Below are 22,486 nucleotides of genomic sequence, written 5' to 3'. Positions count from 1 at the left end.
ATTACTAATAAATTGTAACCGAGTGTTATACGCCTAATAAAAAGTTTCAGGAATATCAAATTAAAAAAAAGGACAATGCTAGAGACCCCCAAAATATCACCCCCAAAAGTCCCCCAAATCTATGTGCCATTAAAATAACCATTGATAAAAAACACACATGTAGGGCTCACTTCATATCCAACACTCCACATTAAATGGGGGTCTTTTGGGGGTCACTTTTTGGGGGTCTCAAGCATTATTCTAAAAAAAAACTCGTTGGTGAGAGAATCATTAGAGAAAGTTAAGATATGAAGTATCTGTTGGACCAAGACTTAGTGTCTAGGTCAACATTGTGTTTTTGATAATTGTGTGCCAAAATGTGTGTGAGCATAATTGACTTTAAATATGTCTTAAAATGTGAAAAAGTATGTTTTGATGATTGTTCGCCAAAATACATGTTGAATATGTGATCTTGAGTGTGAACTATGATTATATCTTAACTAAATGATTCATGTGCGAATTGCTTATGATTATTGCGAATTGCTTATGCTTATAATGCTATATATGCTAAAAGTTTAATTATTTGATCATAACTAACATATGTTTCAAGCATGAAGCTCAAACGAGCTTACAAGCATTTTTTGAGATCGTTTCAGGTTCAGCTTTATGTTTTATCTTTTCGGCAGTCCAAGAATGGTCTTGGAAGACCTAAGGCTTGCTACGAAATTCTTAAGCACCTTGCTAAATCCATTAGAAGAGGTTGTTCTAAAATTGGAGAGTTCAACAAATTTATGTGCAGTGCCAAGTTGGCTAGAGTTGAAGAAAAGTTGCATCCATTGAAGTGAAGTTCAAGCTAGAGTTCAATCAATTCAGCAATCATTGAAGTTAAGCTTGCCATACATGGATTAGGCGTGTACCAAAAAGAGATGCTATTGCCTTATTATTTTTGGTGACTTTGAGGTATCTTGGAGAATTAAAGTGAAGCTCTACTTACCCTATATGTGCAGCCTATTGACATGGTTTTAGCAATTCGTTTGAAATTTAAAATGGGAAGAAGAAGACCTTTGAAGTTTATTTGAAGATGATTATGTCTCCTTATATATCTTGGACGAAATTCTTGGAAGAAATTATCCAAAGTAGATGATCTACTTACCATATGGAGAGGCAATGACATTGGAGACTTATTGGAATGTATACTTGCCATATTTGAGAGCCGAAAATCAAGAGATAAGAGGAGCTAGTCGTTTGAAATTTGAATGGAGAAGAAATGATTTTATGAATATGATTTCGACATCTTAGTTGTGATCTTGTAGAAGAATATGCAAAGGAGGAGATTTTCTTACCATATGGAGATATTTGACTTGGGGATATTATGGCATTAAAAGAAAAGGATCTCTTACCATAATTGGTGGTCCAAAATCAAAGAGGAGTTGTTCATATCAAAATGAGCCGATTATATGATTCAAATAGCCTTCCATGACTCATATAAAGGTATATTGAAGAAGCTTTATTTTCTCTTTCGTCAAGTTGACATCAAAGATTGAAAAGAAGTCCCAACCAATCACTTTATGCATTCCAATGGAGTCAAATCTTTCCTATAAAAGGCAAGGAAATAAAGAGGTGAACCAGTCTGTTTTATCTCCAAGTACAAGTTGATTTCAAGGTTCTAATGAAGGCTCTACCCGATTTCTCTCTACATTCAAGGGAGTTATTTCGTTTCCTATTATGTGAAGATTATGACTGCTGATTTCATTGGAGGATTGAGAAGACTTTTGCCAAGTTTAATGAGAGATCTTATTACCTTATTTGATGGACAAAAACGTGGGAGCTGATTGCTAACTTTAAGAGAAGAATACTATGAAGCATTATTTTAGAAAATCAAAAGAGGAATGTGCTGAGATTGAGGAGAAGACTTTGAAGGTCTTCAAACCTAGTTGTTCTATCTATATATGCAGCACGTTTTGCTACAGAGAATAGTAGGAGAAGCCGGGTCACAATTCCCTATCATCTTGCTCTGAAAAATTCAGGAGTTTGTATTATATATTCTTCAAGCTTCTGCCCGTGAGAGCCATTATTATTATTCATACTTGCTACTGCAACCTTGAATCTTCTTTGTACATCATATTTTCATCTCCACATTAGAGAGCTCTTTATACCCAAAATTAACATATCCTACCCGTGAGCTATCATCCTTGTTCTCCTAGTTTGTTGCTGTAAACACTGAGAGAGAACCTGAGCCAAACACTTGTAAAAGCCCTTAATGGGTATCCCATCCTCGTGAGGATTGTGAGAGTTTCGTGGTGTGCCTTTAAAACCATGTGTGTAAAAGTTAGGAGGGTTAACTTGTGAAAATCTCTGAGTTTCGGTGGTGAACTCCAGAAAATCACCGTTTCATAGTGGATTAAACTCCTAAGCAAGAGTGCTTAGGAAGTGGACGTAGGAGGACTTGGTGAAGTCGTCGAACCACTGTAAATCACTGTTTGCATCTCTCTAAACCCTACTCTTTTACAGTTTTGTTTTTATTGCTTTAATATGGTTTTATATGTTCTATATTGTTCATTGTTTAATATATATTTTGTAATTATATGTGATTGTTTTATATGATTAGAAATTAATATATTTGTTTGATTGATACATACGGGTCTAGTTGGAGAAAGTCAAGTATCCATTGATTTGAAATTATTTTATTAATTAATGAAATTGCTTCCGCTTATCATATAAATTATACATCGATTAAAACTTGAATATTTGCTAATTGTCTTAAAGCTAATATTATATACATTGTCTTGACTTTGTTCTATATCTTGTTGGAACTTGTTTTTGTCATACTTGTATTACAAGTGATTTGGTTGACTTGATTAAAGGCCTCATTGAAATTTGTTTAATTGGCTTAGGATATCCTACTAGAGACCAAGTCTTTGTGTGTATTGTGTGACGATTTTGTATTAGAGGATTCCTAATAGGAATTTGGGGACACAAGTCACCCCCTCTTGTGTAGCCTAGGTCCTACAGTATCGACATCCCTCATAAAACACAACTACTATTAGCTTTGACTGCTATACATCATGATACTCGATATATGGGGAGAAGATGCTGATGAGTTCAATCAGATGAGGTTTAAGGAGTCTCGGAGTCATGTAGCTTCACTTTTCCCATTTGGGTTAGGTCCCAGAGATTGCCTATCTCAAACTCAAGACATTTATGAGGCAAAGATTGCCGTAACTACAGAGCACACATCCTCTTTACCAAGATTCAAAAGTGATCGAGGATATGTTACTATAAATGTTATCATCCTAAAATATCTGAAAGATAATATGTCATCTCAATCTCAAGTTAAGAGGTTGTGAGTTCGATTACCATTTCAAATTCTTATATGAAATTTCTATTCTGATTCTCTATACTTGTGGTTTATGGACTACGCTATGTTTATCTACTATACAATCAAAAGACAGTGATAGTTACATTCAAAAAAAGAGAGAGATAGTGATAGTGTATTTTATATGTGGCAAGCTATGTTTATGGTCTACAATTTATGAGCTTTAATACCAGCGTCATAATCATATTCAGGGCTGGCCCTAGCCCAATTCACCCAAAGATAGGGCTTTGGGCACCAGTCCAGCCTAAGGTCCAAGGGACACCAATATTATTAAAATTTTCATATATAAGTTTAAGTTTTACATGCACGTAAATTTAACCATGAACTAGGTTGGCACAGTCGACGAGCCAGACTCATTCATGAATTTGCTAAAGAAGCTAGAAAACAGACGTAAACTGCCCTTAAGGACATTTGATTCTTAACTAACTTTATAGGGAATATATCATAGGATTTTTTTCGTACGTTTTCGATATGGGATTCTACTTTTTAAGAGGGAAACCGAAAATGGAGGGATAGAGTCATAGAGAGAGGAAGTGTTCTCTCTTTATCACTATCATTTATGGGTCCTATGTTAAAATCTCTTGTTTTTTATTTTGCTCTCCTATTTTACCTTTTTCATCCACGTACGACCTCCTTACACTGAGTCCTCTCAGTTTGGGCCATTCATTCATTCATCAATTACACTGAGTCCTCTCAGTTTGGGCCATCCATTCATTCATCAATTCTTACTGGCTTCCCTTTCTCAAGGACCAATCCTTGGTCTATTAAACATATGTAAATATTAGATTCAAAACACCAGGACCAGATTGTGCTACTTATATTTATGTTTTTTACTTAGATTTTGTTGCCATCTTATTGAACACCTTTGATAAAAATTGCTTGACTATCGTCTCTTGTGAATTATTTTTTCCAATAGGGCACCACTGTACCATGCTGCTATGGGCACCAAAATATCTAAGGTTGGCCCTGATCATATTTTTAATAAAACCGAGAGGACTGCATCAACCGTGAGGGAATGGGGCCCAAATTGTTTGCTATAATTTCCCCGAAAATTTTCTTAAATCATAAATTAAAATATATTTTTGAGTATTTTGATATTCATAAGGTTGGAATATAGTATATTTTGAAAAGAAATTCAAAATCTTAAAATTTAAGTTCTAAATCCTAAATTTTTTCTTGAAAAAAATTCCGAAACCAAAAATCTTAAAAATTAAAATCTAAACTCTAAATCCTAAGTCTTAAATCTTAAACTCTAAACCCTAAATACTAAAATCTAAACCCTAAACACTAACGCTTAACTCCTAAACTCTAATATGTCATTTTCAAACCAATAAAACCATGATTTAAAAGGGTTTTGGTGGATAATTGTACCTAAAATTTGGAGTGCCTTCCAGCTCAATCAACGGTGAGGCGTCTAGTGATAAATATTGTCCAGAGCAAGCTTCTAAATTCTGCATTCAAAGATATTTTTGAATTTTTAAATCTTATCTAATTTAGAGACCCACTAGTAGTACACTTTTATGTTGATCAAAGATGTTCCATATTAATATATTTTTTAATAATAAAATTTAATTATTTATAAAGTCCTAATTGAGATGTGCTATTGCAGACTTGCAGTAGCGCATTTCAATTGGAATCATACGTCATTTGAATAATAAATATATATGTATATATTATTTACGTGTTTATTTTTTTTAAAAGTGTTAGTGTGAAAAAAAATAATTATGGTAGGGATCCCAATAACTGGTATTCTAGATACGTACATGATTTCATGTCTATCATGTGAGACATATGAATCCCACGAATTTACTTAGATCCTGAGCATTCAACTCAATAGCTGAGATAACTGAAATACCAATTACTTAGGGTCTGTTTGGTATCACTTTTGTTTCTTGTTTTTTGTTTTAGTTTTCAAAGAATAGAAAATAAAAACAAAAAATATTGTTTGTTTGTATTTTATGTTTTTGGTTTTTATGAAAACCAAAAACAGGTTTTCAAATTTTTGAAAACAAGAAAAAAATGTTTTTAAAATTTTTGGAAGCAAAACTAGTTACACTTATTATAGATTGCAATTTCTTTAAAATTTCAGATTGCAAATTGCATAGAGATATGAAGACAATGATCAAATATACTTTTGGTTATTGTTTTATTTCTTATCTTTTTTTCTTTCTGTTGATGTTTTTAATAGTGAATTACGTTGCAATAGACACGTCAAAGGCTGCAGTTATGAAAAATATAGTGGTGTGGATATATTCCATTATTATGAAAATAAAAGCATAAACACGCCTTTTTTTTTTTTCAGTTTTATGCTTTCAGTTTTAAGTGTTCAACCAAACAATTTTCAATTTTATGTTCTCATTTTATGTTTTATGTTTTTGTTTTTTATTTTTGTTTTCAAAATTTTTGGAAGTGATACCAAACATAACCTTAGATTTTTATCATTGTCGGGAGAGAAAAAAAAACCTATTGAAGCACTATCACAAAAATTGATTAAATATTACCTCGGAAATCTACAAATAAGAAAATCAAACCACAAGCTTGAGATAATGACAAAGTCACGAACTAGGTCACTCTTTTTAAGAGGATTCTGTGGCTCTGCCTCTGAATTGAGTGCTAGCAGTATACAGCAACGCCATCCCTAGGATAAAACAACCTGGTAGCTCCGTAAGTTATCTTTACACACAAAAACACCAAAAATTGCAACTCTCATTTTTGTCTTTCTCAAAATTGTTATACCTCATAGAGACTCGTCTTTTCTATTTATAATACTTGAAAAAGTACATCTCTTCACATAAAACCAGAATGATACAATTCTTCGTATCGACACAACTTTTAAGTTAAATAAATATAAGCAAATACGTTTTTACAATTTTAATAAATAAAAAATTCTTATTTAAAAAGGAGAAAAAAATTAATATGTAGTTTAGAGATCAAAGGCCCCAAGCTCATCTTTATATATATATATATATATATATGTGTGTGTGTGTATATATATATATATATATATATAAAATAAGATTGGAACGTGGATTGAGAACAAAATTCCCAAAATCTTAATCACTGTCTTACCTTCATGTTCAAAAAACACATAAAAATTCTTTTAAATTCATATAAACATCAACAACACTTTTACAATGCAATTAGATTTGTGTCTATGTTACAACAAATCATGAAAACGAATGGTTGCAGCAAAAGTAACATGGAGGAGCTATAGTTGTTCCAACATCGGGCCAGGTGTTTGTCCTCATTCATGAAAAAAGCCAGTGATTGCAGGAAGAGTAACGTGGGGTAGCTATGGTGACTGTGTCCTGACGAGGGGTGGAAGTTCGGTTTGACGGTTCGGTTTGGTCTTTTTATAAACGGGATCAGACCGTTTAATCTGTACAACCCATTTTAAACCGGACCGAAAAATTCGGTTTGGTTTTCGGTTTTGTCGGTTTAAACCGGATAATTATTTAGTTATTTAGTCATTTAGATATTAGACTATTAGTTATTTAGTTATGTACTTACGTGACTTATGTCTAGATTAGATGATGATTAATTACTTAATTAGATTATATTAGCATATAAAAGTATATTACATACTGATTTGTATGTATTATTACTTATATAAAACTATAAAAGTATTATTAAACCTAAAATACTATTCGGTTTTCGGTTTGAGACCGAATTATAATTTTTGAGACCGGACCGTAAACCGAAAACCGATTAACTTGTATTTTCTAATCCGAAATCGGATCGTAAACCGAGAAACCAGACCAAATGATTATTTTCGGTTTGGTTTACGGTTTGGATTGCGGTGTGGTTTGATTTTTTACACCCCTAGTCCTGACCGAGGCCCGAAGCTAACACCTTAGAATTTGAGGTGCATTCCATACTATTATAAATCCACACCCCCATACACACCAACAATATTGTCCGCTTTGGGTTGTCTGGTTCCCGTGGATACATCGGGTTCGCACGGTTTTATTTTTCCTTAATTAGGTCCAAACAGATGGGCTAGGCCCAACTCACTAAAGTCTAGGAAAATGTCTTGTTGTAGGTAAGGGATGGACTTAACCGTTATAAAGGGCATAGTCACCACATCTTTAAACGATGTGGGACTTTTACACTCTCCGCACTTGTGGGCTGAGTTATACCAGACCTAACAAGTGGAGTAGAGGTCATGTTAAACTGGACTGAATTGCTCCGATACCATATTGTAAATCCACACCCCCATACACACCAATAATATTGTCCACTTTGGGTTATCCGGTTCCCCTGAATACATCGGGCCCGCACGACTTTGTTTTTCCTTAGGCACAACTCACTCAAGTCTAAGAAAAGGCCTTGTCGTAGGTAAAGAGTGGGCTTAGCCCTTATAAAGGGCATAGTCACAAAATTTTAAACGATGTGAGACTTTTACACTCCCCATACTTGTAAGCTGGGTTATGCCAAACCCAACAAGTGGAGTATAGGTCATGTCCAACTGGACCGAATTGCTCCGATACTATGTTATAAATTCACATCCCCCATACACACCAACAATATTATCCGCTTTGGATTGTCCAGTCCCCGTTGATACATAAGGCCCGCACGGCTTTGCTTTTCCTTAGGTGGGCTAGGTCCAACTCACTCAAGTCTAAGAAAAGGCCTTGTTGTAGGTAAGGGGTGGACTTAGTCCTTATAAAGGGCATAGTCACCACATCTTTAAAAGATGTGGGACTTTTACACATACCAACCATTCATGCAGAGGACATTAACAGTGAATTTTCTTTATCGATAGAGGGTATAGATTAATGAAAGATACGTACAATTATATATATATATATATATGAATTTCTCTTATGCGGACACCCACAAGTTATATTAACTTACGCACACTTTTTGATGGTGTAGATGAGTGAAATGACAAGTGGAGACCATTGCTTCGGGTCTTACATGTTCCATATCAATTGTGAGATTGAGGTGTGTAAGTTAATATAACTTGCAGGTGTCTGCATAAGAGAATTATGTAGGAATTCTCCTATGTGGACCAACATTGTGGACTTGTTTTTCAATCATAGATGTGGTGGGTCCCATAGTAAATATGTGGTTTTCACTTGTGTTGTGCTTTATTGCAACCATTGGATTTTGGTCTACAAACATAAGAGAATTCCTATATATATATATATATATATATGTAGACACACACGATATTGGATGTTGACATTTGAACTCCTTATGTTTACACAAAAGTGTAAAGTTCGATTCTCCAGTTCTATAATTGCTAATATTGACCCAAAGAAAAAAATTGTTGGTACAGCTTGTCCATGAACAGCCAACCATCCCACTGTAAACATTTTCTGATTTTTTTGATAGTCGCCAATTAAAAGGAACGTTTACTAAGTCACCATTGTACATTCATAATTTTGAATCTCACACTTACTTTGGATCCACATATTTTCTCTCGATCTATATATCTTAGAGAGAGTACTGTCTTCAGTCAAGGTATATTCTATTATTCTTGACGTGTCGTGCGTTTATAGACACAAGATTTCATGGCCAAGGTTCTATCGTCTTGTGCTTCTTTTTTTCTCCTCGGATGTTGTGGTCTGACGTCGACGCTAATACATGTATGCATTCGCCTTGATGTCGCAGTCCAGACATTGATTTTGCGTGCGAAGAACTATAACATTGAAACTACCAAGTAACCCTTGGCTTCCACAACCCCTAGGGGCATTCAATGAAAGGTATCGTACATGAAAAAAAATCTCTCTCTATGTATGTGTGGATGGAGAAAAATCCTAGCCAGCACGATATATGGCAAAGGGAGGAGGGAAAACCTCATAGACAATTTCCTAGAGGATTCAAATTCAAACAAGATTTCAGAAGATAATGAATCATCGTAGCACAACTATCTAAACCATCTCAACGCCGAGATCAAATCAATATCATATCTTAACAAACTCAACAACGGGATATGATGATCCCAACAAAAGACTCAGAGCACCTATAAAAAAGATTTTCGACATAAGACAAAGTATGCACTCTCATTTGCAACTTAGAACTCTTGATTCTCACTCTAAGAAAAGACTAAATTGAATGTCAGGGTGCATGTTGGCCAAAATCCAACGTGTTGCCACAAAGGTAGTGGGAATTGAACTCATGATCTTCCGAGTCTATAGAGTTGGACCCTAGAGAAATTTATCAATTGGCTATCATCCAAGTAGTTGATCCGCATCAACATTCCATGCATATAAATTATATCTTGCGATAAAAAACTAAAAAGGGGCTAAGGACAATAAGGAAATCCAAATACCCTGACTGATTAAAAATGATTCTTTATTTTTCTCTCAAATTATCTCTTATTGGTGGATCGATATAAAATGTGTTTAAAATCATACTCTCCAATCTCTGATTATAGACCGACTTAATTTATTGATCTGCGACTTTTCTGGCCTAGTGGTGAAGTGAATAGTTACATTCCAACTAAATACACATACAAACATGTGTGTTGCTTAGATACACGACACGCATCATTAGTTGTCTACTCCACCACAACCAGAGAACAAAAAAAAAAGCTTGGAAGTTGGAACTCTCAAAAAAGTTGATATACAGTGTGAATAATTAGATAGCTAACATGTTTTACGGTTTGAAATTGTTGGACTGGTAGTTAGAAAAGCAAAATAATAATAATAATAATGCAAATTACAGATACAATTTTAGGAATGTTTATTTATGCTAAGAAAGGACTTCTTTTGTGGCTACAATACATGCACGTCTGTTGTCGTGGAGGATATACAAGTGTAATATATTTGTATATATATGTGTGCGTGTGGTGTATTATGAAGCATATGTAGCCAGTGTGAGTGGATACTAATCAGGATGGATGGCTCATTTGGAGTAAGAAAGGGTGCATGGACTGTAGAAGAAGATAATCTCCTAAGGAGGTCCATTGAAAGATATGGTGAAGGAAGATGGCATCAAGTCCCTCAAAGAGCAGGTTCCGTCTTACCATGCCCTTTTTACTTACTTTTTAGATTAATTTTGTTTATAATTGCCATGCCAGTTTACACAAGTAATGAAAACGTTGCATTGTTAGTGATATTAATTTATTGCTTGGTGTTGGTGTTGGATTTGGCAGGTTTGAATAGATGCAGGAAAAGCTGCAGATTGAGGTGGTTGAACTACCTGAAGCCAAATATCAAGAGAGGAGAGTTGTCGGTCGATGAGATTGATCTTATTATGAGACTTCAAAGGCTTCTTGGTAACAGGCAAGTCAAATATTAGTATAATATCATATATGCAACTCCTGCTATTACAGACCAAATTGAGCACAGACAAATTGAAGACAGATCAAATTGGTAAACAAACTAAAGAGAAACTACCAACTCATCAACTCACGTGAAGGAGGCTGCGGAAGCAAAGGTCTGACGAGGGCAGCGGAAGCAAAGGAGGCTATGGAAGCAACGACGGAGGTTGCTGCGGAAGCCACAGCGGTGGAGAAGCTGCTGCACGGCATATATGAATTGATGTCGCTATTCTTAATCGTGGCTTTTTAAAAACCTTTACAATCTGTAATGCCGTCGTTATAAACTACGGCTTTGGGGTTAAAAAATAAAAATGTAATATGTAGCATTTCATAATAACGGCTTCGCTAAAAACAAGATGTTGCCATTTGGGTTCGGTTCCAGAGGTTGCCTATCTCTAACTCAAGCCATTTATGAGGCAAAGATTTTCGTAACTATGGAGCACACATCCTCTTTACCAAGATTCAAAAGTGATCGAGGATATGTTACTATATATGTTATCATCCTAAAATATCTAAAAGTTAATTTGTCATATCAATCTCAAGTTAAGAGGTTGTGAGTACGTTCGATTACTATTTCAAATTCTTATATGAAATTTCTATTCTGTTTCTCTGTACTTGTGGTTTATAGACTACGCTATGTTTATCTTCTATACAATCAAAAGACAATGATAGTGACCAGTGACGGAGTTGGGATGCATTGTTACCGGGGTCACATTTTCTATAATGATAAACAATTAAATACCAAAATAACATACTAAGCGGACAAAATAATATTAGTTAAGTAACCCAAATAGTCATAGTCATAAAAACAAACATATTATAATTTGACAAATAACAAAGAAATTACAGTTCTTCCCTACGAGTCTTCATATTCTGAAATCGCTTCATAATAGTCTCATTATCAATACCACTAAAAATTTCTTTCTCAATATAGACAACCAAGCTATCATTCATCAATTTGTCTCCCATTCGGTTACGCAATCGGCTCTTCACAATATTCATAGCAGAAAATACCCTCTCCACAGTTGCAGTTGCAACTGGTAAGATCAATGCCAACGTGATAAGTATATACACGGATGGAAACACTACATTCTTCTTTGTCTCTACCATCTTTTGACCAAGACTCGCAATATCTTTGATAAATAAGCTTTTCAAACTCTATCTCTATCATTCACAAGGTACTCATTAATTGGTTTTCGAAGTCCAGGATTCGCAAGAATATCTTCCAAATCAATTTCTTTTTGTTTTTGCTTCAAACTAGGTTGATCTACATCCATTGGGACCACTGGAGCTTTTCTTTTGAAGTATTTACCCATATTATAAAGTTGCCAAAAAGAATGTTTCATGGAAACAATTCACATTAGTCTCTATTTCTCTAACAATTCACATTATTTTATTCTCTAGGTTGATCTAAATCCCATTAACAATTCACATTATTCTATATTTCTAAATCAACAATACAAGTATGCCTCAAATAGGACAAAAATCAAAAGCATGTTTCCTAGTAAAAAGTCGCACACTCGCACAATATGTATGGCTCAATATATTAATTTTTTTTTAAAAAAATTGAGTGGGGTCACTTGACCCCACTCTACCCTTCTATCTCCGCCCCTGATAGTGACATTCAAAAAGAGAGAGATAGTGTGCATTTTATAATTTTATGTGCTAAGCTATGTTTATGGTCTATAATTTATGAGCTTTCATACCAGCGTCATAATCATATTAAGAGCCGGCCCTAGCCCAATTTACCCAAAGCTAGGGCTTTGGACACCAGGCCAACCCAACGCCCAAGGGGCTCCAATATTATTAAAATTTAATTTTCATATATAAGTTGAAGTTTTACGGGCATTTTATGCTCGTAAGTTTAACCGTGAACTAGGCTGGCATAGTCGACGAGCCAAACTCATTCATGAATTTACCAAAGAAACTAGCAAACAGACGTAATAGGGCATCAACGTACCATGCCGCTTTGGGCATCAAAATATCTAAGGCTAGCTCTGATCATATTTTTAATAAAACCGAGAAGGCTGCATCAACCGTGAGGGGATAATAGGGGCCCCAAATTGTTTGCTATAATTTTCCCCAAAAATTATCTTAAATCATAAATTAAAATATATTCTTGAGTATTTTGATAGTCATAATGTGGAATATAGTACATTTTGAAAAGAAATTCAAAATCTTAAAACTTAAGTTCTAAATCCTAATTTTTTCTTGAAAAAATTCCGATACCAAAAATCTTAGAAATTAAAATCTAAACTCTAAACTCTAAATCTTAAATCTTAAACTCTAAACCCTAAATACTAAAATCTAAATCCTAAATTTTAAATCTTTAACCCTAAACACTAATTCTTAACTCCTAAACTCTAATATGTCATTTTCAAATAAACAAAACCATGATTTAAAAGGGTTTTGGTGGATAATTGTAACTAAAATTTGGAATGCCTCCCAGCTCAATCAACGGTGAGGCATCTTGTAATAAATATTGTCCAGAGCAAACTTCTGAATTCTGCATTCAAAGATTTTTGAATTTTTTAATCATATCTAATTTACTAGTGGTACACTTTTATGTTGCTCAAAGATGTTCCATATTAATATATTTTTTTAATAATAAAATTTAATTATTAATAAAGTCCTAATTGAGATGTGCTATTGCAGTAGCGCATTTCAATTGGAATCAAACGTCATTTCAATAATAAATATATCTGCCTGTTTAGCGCGGAAAAGGATTTGCTGAAATTATTCCAGCAATTCCACCTCATCTCCACCATTACATGCATTAAGTGTAGTGTTGTCAAATCAATGTATTGTCGCATTGGATGGTGGAGATGAGGTGAAATTGCTGGAATAATTCCAGCCACCTATCCCATTTAGCACAGTAGAAGTGGAAGCGGATCCACTGCAACTTTTTGGCGTGGGTCCAACACCAAAAAGCTGTAGCATTTATTTTTTTTATTTTTTAATGTGTGGATCCCACACTTTTATATAAAGTATTATTATTTAATGATTTAAATATAATTATTTTAATAAAAATTATAAATTAATTATATTTATGCATTTATAATTATTATAACAGTAAATTTAATATTGAAATAAAATAATTAAAATTTAAAAATACAAATAAAATATATTTTTAAATTAATAATTATACTTCTAAATTAGTAATTATAATACAGATAAATATCTTAATTTTTATATAAAAATATTTAATAATGTATACCTAAAAATAATATAAATAAAAAATATATTTATTTCTTTAAATTTAATATTAAATTTACTAACAAATTTAATATATAATTTATAAATCTAATATTATAATACTTTAATTCAATAGCATTTCCGCTAACATCAATTTTTAGTTCACAAAACACCACACAACATATTTCACAGCTTTAAGCTCAACTTTTGTTCTACAACATTTCCGCTAGCATTGAAAATCAATCTTTCCACTCCACCAAACAGAGCCTGTATGTATATATTATTTACGTGTTTATTTTTTCTTTAAAGTGTTAGTGTGAAAAAAATAATTATGCTAGAGATCCCAATAGCTGGTATTCTAGATACGTACATGATTTCATGTGTATCATGTGAGACATATGAATCCCACGAATTTACTTAGATCCTGAGCATTCAACTCAATAGCTGAGATAATTGAAATACCAATTACTTAGATTTTTATCATTGTCGAGAGAGAAAAAAAAACCCTATTGAAGCACTATTACAAAAACTGATTAAATATTACCTCGGAAATCTACAAATAAGAAAATCAAACCACAAGTTTGAGATGATGATAGAGTTACGAACTAAGTCACTCTCTTTAAGAGGAGTCTATGGCTCAGCCTCTGAATTGTGTGCTACCAGTATACAACGACGCCATCCCTAGGATAAAACAACCTAGTAGCTCTGTAAGTTATCTTTACACACAAAAACACCAAAAATTACAATACTCATTTTTGTCTTTCTCAAAATTGTTATACCTCTTAGAGACTCGTCCTTTGTATTTATAATACTTGAAAAAGTACGTCTGTTCACATAAAACCGTAATGACACGATTCTTCGTATTGACACAACGTTCACGTTAAATAAATATGAGCAAATACGTTTTTACAATTTTAATAAATAAAAAATTCTTGTTTAAAAAGGAGAAAAAAAAATAATAGGTAGTTTAGAGATCAAAGGCGTGAAGGCTCATCTTTTGATATATATATATATATCAAAAGATGAGCCTTCAGGCCTTATATGTAATAAGATTGGAACTTGGGTTGATAACACAATTCCCAAAATCTTAATCACTGTCTTACCTTCATGTTCAAAAAACACATAAAAATTCTTTTAAATACATATAAACATCAACAAAACTTTTACAATGCAATTAGATGTGTCTATGTTACAATAAATCATGAAAACGACTGGTTACAGGAAAAGTAACGTGGAGGAGCTACAGTTGTTCCAACACCGGGCCAGGTGTTTGTCCTCATTCATGAAAAAAACCAGTGATTGCAGGAAGAGTAACGTAGAGTAGCTATGGTGACTGTGTCCTGACCGAGGCCAGAAGCTAACACCTTAGAATTTGATGTGCATTCCACACCAATCATCCGTGCAGAGGATATTAACAGTGAATTTCCTTTATCGGCAGAGGGTATAGATTAATGAAAGATATGTACAATTATATATATATATATATGAATTTCTCTTATGCGGACACCCACAAATTATATTAATTTACGCACACTTTTTGAGGGTGTATATGAGTGAAATGACAAGTGGGTACCATTACTTCGCATCTCACATGTTTCATATTAATTGTGAGATTGAGATGTGTAAGTTAATATAACTTACGGGTGTTTGCATAAGAGAATTCTTTTATATATATATACACATGTATACGTTTTTATTTAAATATGGTCCACTAACCTTTATCTCTTTTAGTGTTTTAATTTAACTTGGACAACTTTTTTTTTTTTTTTTTAAGAAAAGGGCTTAGCCTGGAATTTTATTAATCAAGAAAGAGAAAAAACCTCTCTTCGATGGCTTACAAGAAACGAGGGGGACATGAACCTGACCTCGGCAACAGGAAGGAAAAAAACATAACCAACCACACAACAACGAGTAGAAAACCCACAAGAAGCCTATTTTCCGATACGAAAAGCTGGGATCCCCAACTTATCCATCTGGAGCAAACCTTTAATAGTAGGAGGGAGATTACAGAAACTGTCATAGACTACAAAAACTTTACTGTTAGAAGCTTTGGAAGCCGGGAAATCTGCAGCACCATTGAGCTCCCTGTATACATGTTTGAAGCTGATGTCCAGCGACATACAATTTTTGGCTATAGCACTCTTCAAGTAGATCAGATTCTAAGGGCAACTCATGCTCTCAGAAAGAATGTTAATAACAATTAATGAATCAGATTCAACAAGCAGGTTTGAGAGCCCTAAGGAAGCAGCAAGATTTATACCCTCATATATAGCCATCATCTCAGCAAAGGTAATGGAATTAGAGCCATAAAAATTAGAGAAAACAGCCACAAAAATGCCAGAGCTAATTCTAAGAACACCTCCATATTCGAAGTCTTGCTTTTGCACTGGAAATGCATTCTGATTTGATCAATAATTACCTCAATAATTTGCCCACCAATAAGTTGAGTTTGATTTAACTTGGACTTATCATTAAGGAAAGATTGATTATTAAATTACCAATTAAGATGAGTTTTAATATGAGATAATGACCACTAAAATAAAATCAAGGAGCCATGATGGGTGGTGACTCTTAGTGGTTCTCTCTTATCTTAACCCTCTTCTCTCCTCTATTAAAGAGCACGTTCAATACGTTAAGCATACTACTTTTCCATCACTAAAGTTTCAGTGCTAAAAGAGAGACAGAGAGAAGAAGTGTGTTAAGTTTGTTTTGCAGGTTATTCTTGGAGCATCTTTGGAGCACTTTCTTCATCCATCGATATAGCAAATAACGGTACATGATATCGATCCTATTAAAGTTATTTCCGTAATATGAGTAGAGTATTATGGTGATTATTCTAACAACACATACACACGACATTGGATGTTGACATTGGAACTCCTTATGTTTACGCAAAAGTGTAAAGTTAGATTCTCCAGTTCTATAATTGCTGATATTGACCCAAAGAAAAAAATTGTTCGTACAGCTAGTCCATGAACAGCCAACCATCGCATTGTAAACATTTTCTGATTTTTTTGATAGTCGCCAATTAAAAGCAATGTTTACTAAGCCAATATTTTAGGGATCCCAATCATCTCAATAGCGATTCTTGTTCCTTAATTGATGTAATTATAGGGGCCCACGAAACTTGGTGATTAAATGAGAGAGTGACACATCCTTTACTCGGAGAACTAGAATCCCTTTTACTAAGATCCTTATCACTTCTGTTTACTAAGTGACGTTTGTACATTCATAATTAAAAAATGATGCTTTATTTTTCTCTCAAATTATCTCGTATTAGTGGATCGATATAAAATGTGTTTAAAATCATACTCTCCAATCTCTGATTATAGACTGACTTAATTTATTGATCTGCGACTTTTCTTGCCTAGTGGTGAAGTGAATAGTTACCTTCCAACTAAATACACATACAAACATGTGTTGCTTATATACACGACACACATCATTAGTTATCTACTCCACAACCAGACGACCAAAAAACAAGCTTGGAAGTTGGAACGCTCTAAAAAATTGATTTACAGTGTGAATAATTGGATAGCTAACATGTTTTACTGTTTGAAATTGTTGGACTGGTAGTTAGAAAAGCAAAATAATAATAATAATAATAATGCAAGGTACATATACTATATTAGGAATGTTTATTTATGCTAAGAAAGGACTTCTTTTGTGGATACAATACATGCACGTCTGTATATATGTGTGTGTGTGTGTGTGTGGTGTATTACGAAGCATATGTAGGCAGTGTGAGTGGATACTAATCAGGATGGATGGCTCATTTGGAGTAAGAAAGGGTGCATGGACTGTAGAAGAAGATAATCTCCTAAGGAGGACCATTGAAAGATATGGTGAAGGAAGATGGCATCAAGTCCCTCAAAGAGCAGGTTCCGTCCGCACTAGCTATGTTGCTGTTACCATGCATGCTTTTTTACTTACTTTTTAGATTAATTTTGCTTATAGTTGCCATGCCAGTTTACACAAGTAACGAAAACGTTGCATTGTTAGTGATATTAATTTATTGCTTGGTGTTGGTGTTGGATTTGGATTTGGATTTGGCAGGTTTGAATAGATGCAGGAAAAGCTGCAGATTGAGGTGGTTGAACTACCTGAAGCCAAATATCAAGAGAGGAGAGTTGTCGGCCGATGAGATTGATCTCATTATGAGACTTCATGGGCTTCTTGGTAACAGGCAAGTCAAATATATATTACTAGTGCCAGGTTCCATCTTTCATCTTTCTTTGAAAATTAATGACATTGTCTCCTCCTAATTTTATTGCTAAATAAAGTGAAACATTAACCATACGAGAATCAATGGGCATGCCGCAGCTGTGCGAGGTTATGTGTAGTAGTAGTAGTATAACACATATAGAATAGACAAACAACTCAAAAGTGTATTGTAAACAGTGTTATCAGAATCTACTGGTGCATCCATCTGTCACAAATATTTTTTAAGGTTAAATTGACTGATCCGAAGTGTCCAAGGTTAAATTGCATGATATTAAAATCATTTAATTAGTATAAATAATAATAATATAATAAATAGTATCTTCACATATGATTGTGTGATTTTTATACCAAGTACCACATACAACACATCAACAAACATAATTAATTAATTAAGATTAGAAAAGAATATAATAGTATAACTTATAAAAGCATATTTAAGAGTAGTAATAGTGAAATTAATAATAAAAATGTCAAAAAATAATAATTTTAAAATTTTCAAAAATAGAAGGATAAAAAATGGTTATTGGTTGTTTGACTTTTCTCTCCTCGGATGTTGGAAGCTGCTAAAAAAGGAATCTGTCTTTCTCCGATGTCATGCTCTTTCCCTGTCTCTTTCTACGTGTCTCTCTCTTTCTACGTGTCACACTTTCTGTCTCTTTCTCCTGTCTCTCTCTTTGTACGAGTTTTCTTTTTTCGAAACTAACACAATTTTAAAACTTAAATACGTTAAGGGATGATTGAATTTTTTCGATATGCAATTAAATCAAATTTGAACATAAGTTATATATCTGAAATTCAAGTTCAAACACAAAAATTTTATTCAGTTTAAAATAGGATTAGGGTCCAAACATATAAATTTTGTATGATTTACTTATTCGGACACTAATCCGAATTAAGTTATTATCCGATTTAGTTGTCTAGATTTAAACCAATCCGGATATGGTCAGTTAAGAACATCTGAAATCTAATTTGGGTTAGGGTCCAAACACGTAAATATTTCGTAAACACTTGCTATTGTCCAACCTAAAATCGACTCGGAACCAAATTTTTCCCACCTCTACTTGCAATTGAACAAACCATTATTCCAATTGAAATGCGCCACTGAGAGTAGTGCATTTCTTTTAGGACTCTAAAAATAATTAAATATTATAATTTTAAAATATGTTAATGTGAAACATCTTTAATCGAACATAAAATTAAAGTTTAGTGATAACGATAATGGATTTCCAAATTAGATAAGATTCAAAAAATTTAATCAATTGAATTTATTTTTATCTATGTTTCTATTTTTATATTTCGTTCTTTCATAAATGATTTTTAAAAAACATATTTATGATAAGATTGATTATGTTATTAAATAATTATTGTTATTATCGATATTGATATTTAATTATGGTTTTATTTCTGTTCATTTTTTATTTTTTCTTAAAATTTTATCATAGGATAAATGTTAAATTTAGTATTTTTTATGATTAAATTTGTTATTTTACTAAAAAATAAATTTATTAAATAAAAAATAAAAAATAAAAAATAAATAAGAGATTTAATTTATTCAATTTTATGTAATTGATGGTTAAAACATTTAATTGTTTATAGAATTTTGGTTGAAATGTGCTACTCGCCGCGCATTTGATATAATATAGCATTATTTCGTATTGGTAAAAACTTAAAAAATTATATTATTTTGATATTTAAATTATTGAAAAGTGTAATTATAAAAAAAATTTTAAAAAAAACCTCCTCTTTCTATGTGTCTCTCTTCCTCTCGGCCAATTTTGATAACACTGCTTATGAATGTATGCATTAATTTTTTTTCCAAGTAGGACATAAGTAGTACTATAAGATTATAAGATTAAGTAAATATTTGGTTTACCCTTCGATTGTGGTGACATACTCGTCCTTGAAGTAGTAATTATTACTTGGGTTAAGTAACCTTTTGGTCATTAAAAAATACCCAATATTTCATTTTGGTAACCAAAAAATCAAACGTTCTAAGTTAGTAACTCAAAATTTTAAAATGTTTCAAAATGATAACTCGGGCACAATTTGAGAATTTTGGTTAGTGAATGTGCCTAAGTGACATTTAGAAGTCAAACAATTGATTTTTTTTTAAAAAAAATGTGATTATGTGTAATTTTCTAACAAAAATTAAAATTTAAAAAATAATTAAAAATTACACCTCATCTTCTCTTCCACTAAGACCTATCTTCTCCTCCATCTAAGAAAATTAAAACCCTAAATTCATAACAGGAGGACCTTTTTATTGCTCCTGAACCACCACCTACACTAAACTTCCATCTATGAATTACTTCACAAAAACAACCATAAAGACAATGAGCAGTACCAGCGTACTCTCCTTGGTATATGAAACCCCAAATCCCAATTCTCACAAACCCTAGTTTCAGAAACCCCAATTTTCACAAAATCTTCTTCAATGCCATCGACCCCTCCACCATTAGCTAGAGATCTGCAAAAGACCACCGACTATGAGATATGCAGGAGACCACTGATTTGAGTGGTTTGTCCGATGAGGAACTTGAGTGGCTTGTCCGATCCAGCCAGACCCATCACTGTCCGATCCAGGAATCATGGCGTATTGAATGTCTCAAATCTATGCCCGAGAACATGCACAATGAAGGTGTTTCCAACATCTTAAAGAGGTAGAAAGCGAACCTTGCAACTTGGCGAAAATTATGGATCTGTGTATTGAGAGTGATATTGGATTTGGATTTATTTAGGATTTATAATTTATTTTTTGGAAAATTTTAAGGTTCTAGCTATTTAGGTTTTTTTTTTTTTTTAGAAAATGAAGTGGCATTTTTTATGTGTCTAATTTTGGGAGCTGTCGTAACACAAGCAAAAAATAATTAGATCTAATGGTCAAAGCGACACATCAACTTATTGACTACCCGAAATTTTCAAATTCTGCTTGGTCATTTTGAAACGTTTAAATTTTTTGAGTGACTTACTTGGAATGTTTGATCTTTAGATAATCAAAATGAAGTATTCAGTATCTTTCAGTGACCAAAAGTTTACTTAACCCATTATTACTCAAACCAAACATTTTATAGCAGATAAATACTCTTATGATCACGTCCAAAGGGAGTTTGCTACGCTAGTCACCCTTACTCGTCATTTTCATTTAAAAAAGAAAATATTTTGTTGCCCTTGGACAAAATATTATTTTCTTTTTATAACGAGACAATCAAGTGACTTTGAATAAGCACAAGTGTTAATATCTATTACATATGAAGGCCAAAACACATAAATAATTCACTTCTGTAGGACGTATTGAGAAAAGAGAGTAAATCAATAAAATATGGGACAAAGAGTACCACATCAGTGGATACGTGATATTTTGTAGGACAACCAAATATTGCTTACCTTCCGCGTTGATAAGGACTAGTGATACCACAAGCTGCTCCGCGGAAGGTAATTAAGCCATATTCGAGCTTCCAATCCCGCTTACCTAAAAGACCAGTAGGAGTAGTAGTGATGTTGTTATCTCTGCTGTATGCAGGTGGTCGCTAATTGCAGGGAGACTCCCCGGAAGAACAGCGAACCATATCAAGAACTACTGGAATACCAACCTGCGCAAGAAACTTTGCGAGGAGCAGACAATACCAAAACCAAAGGTGCAGCATCCTAATAGTAATATTATTGAATCGAAAACTACAATCATAAGACCTCGCCCTCGAACTTTCTCCAAAAAGTCATCGTCATCTCTCTTGATCAGCAAGACCACGACAGCTGACAACAATCTGAACGTTCCAAAAAGTATTGGACACAATTATGTATGTGGGTCATCCAGTGGTAGAGCTGTAGAGGCAGAAGCATTAGTGGTGATGCATGAACCAAACACTAATAACAACTTGTTGTTTGATAACGATGATGCCGAGAAAGACAGGAGAAGCACTTTACTAAACAGTGAGTTTCCTTTCACAGAATTATGCGTTGAAAAGTCAACGATGGAGTTGGGTGACAATTTCATGAGTGATTTCTCTTTCGATGTGGATTTCTGGAATCTTTTTGGGACTGACCAAGCTGGTCCCGAATCAATCATGTGAAGTATGAAGCGGCCCCAACCCCCAAATGAGTTATGCCATTTGTGCCTTAAATTTCCCTACTTTAGACGATGAAATTTAATGTCTGATATGTGACACCCTAACTAATTTTCTATCATGTATGTATCAAGTTTCAAATGCAATTTATATTTACAGATGTTTTTGTGAACGAATAAAGTGTTTGTTCATTAGGTAGCACGGTACTAGTGTTAGGGGCAAACCAAAGTTTCCCGTCAGCTAGACATTGCAAAAATGACGGATTTATATTTGTGGACAATATCTCTATTGGCCGGTATGAAGAATTTTGGATATTATCCCAAGAGCAAATTCGTGCGCGCTTAAGCCCTAAAACGCTTTCAAATTGATGTTTGTGAG

General features: G+C 33.5%; 2 protein-coding genes across 2 annotated transcripts; both read left to right on the top strand.

The window, feature by feature from the left end:
- Nucleotides 1–10,201: 10,201 nt before the first annotated feature.
- LOC120012538 (transcription factor MYB114-like) lies at nucleotides 10,202–11,386 on the top strand. The gene is made up of 3 exons (XM_038863984.1): nucleotides 10,202–10,319; nucleotides 10,461–10,590; nucleotides 11,257–11,386. The coding sequence occupies exons 1-3, from the start codon at nucleotides 10,202–10,204 to the stop codon at nucleotides 11,384–11,386; spliced, it is 378 nt and encodes a 125-aa protein (XP_038719912.1).
- Nucleotides 11,387–17,586: 6,200 nt separating this feature from the next.
- LOC120012537 (transcription factor MYB1-like) lies at nucleotides 17,587–22,114 on the top strand. The gene is made up of 3 exons (XM_038863983.1): nucleotides 17,587–17,704; nucleotides 17,880–18,009; nucleotides 21,568–22,114. The coding sequence occupies exons 1-3, from the start codon at nucleotides 17,587–17,589 to the stop codon at nucleotides 22,112–22,114; spliced, it is 795 nt and encodes a 264-aa protein (XP_038719911.1).
- Nucleotides 22,115–22,486: the final 372 nt, after the last annotated feature.

This window comes from Tripterygium wilfordii, chromosome 13, assembly GCF_013401445.1.
Source record: "Tripterygium wilfordii isolate XIE 37 chromosome 13, ASM1340144v1, whole genome shotgun sequence".
NCBI classification, from domain to species: domain Eukaryota; kingdom Viridiplantae; phylum Streptophyta; class Magnoliopsida; order Celastrales; family Celastraceae; genus Tripterygium; species Tripterygium wilfordii.
The sequence above is the reverse complement of the archived record's forward strand: the minus strand, read 5'-3'. Positions and strand labels throughout refer to the sequence as shown.

What these genes read in the sequence shown, in the direction of transcription:
- LOC120012537 (XM_038863983.1), top strand. Translation starts at nt 17,587, where the DNA reads ATGGATGGCTCATTTGGAGTAAGAAAGGGTGCATGGACTGTAGAAGAA. An exon ending in TCAAGTCCCTCAAAGAGCAG is followed by an intron (nt 17,705 to 17,879) that starts GTTCCGTCCGCA and finishes TGGATTTGGCAG; the next exon opens with GTTTGAATAGATGCAGGAAA. An exon ending in CATGGGCTTCTTGGTAACAG is followed by an intron (nt 18,010 to 21,567) that starts GCAAGTCAAATA and finishes TGCTGTATGCAG; the next exon opens with GTGGTCGCTAATTGCAGGGA.
- LOC120012538 (XM_038863984.1), top strand. Translation starts at nt 10,202, where the DNA reads ATGGATGGCTCATTTGGAGTAAGAAAGGGTGCATGGACTGTAGAAGAA. An exon ending in TCAAGTCCCTCAAAGAGCAG is followed by an intron (nt 10,320 to 10,460) that starts GTTCCGTCTTAC and finishes TGGATTTGGCAG; the next exon opens with GTTTGAATAGATGCAGGAAA. An exon ending in CAAAGGCTTCTTGGTAACAG is followed by an intron (nt 10,591 to 11,256) that starts GCAAGTCAAATA and finishes TGTGGTTTATAG; the next exon opens with ACTACGCTATGTTTATCTTC.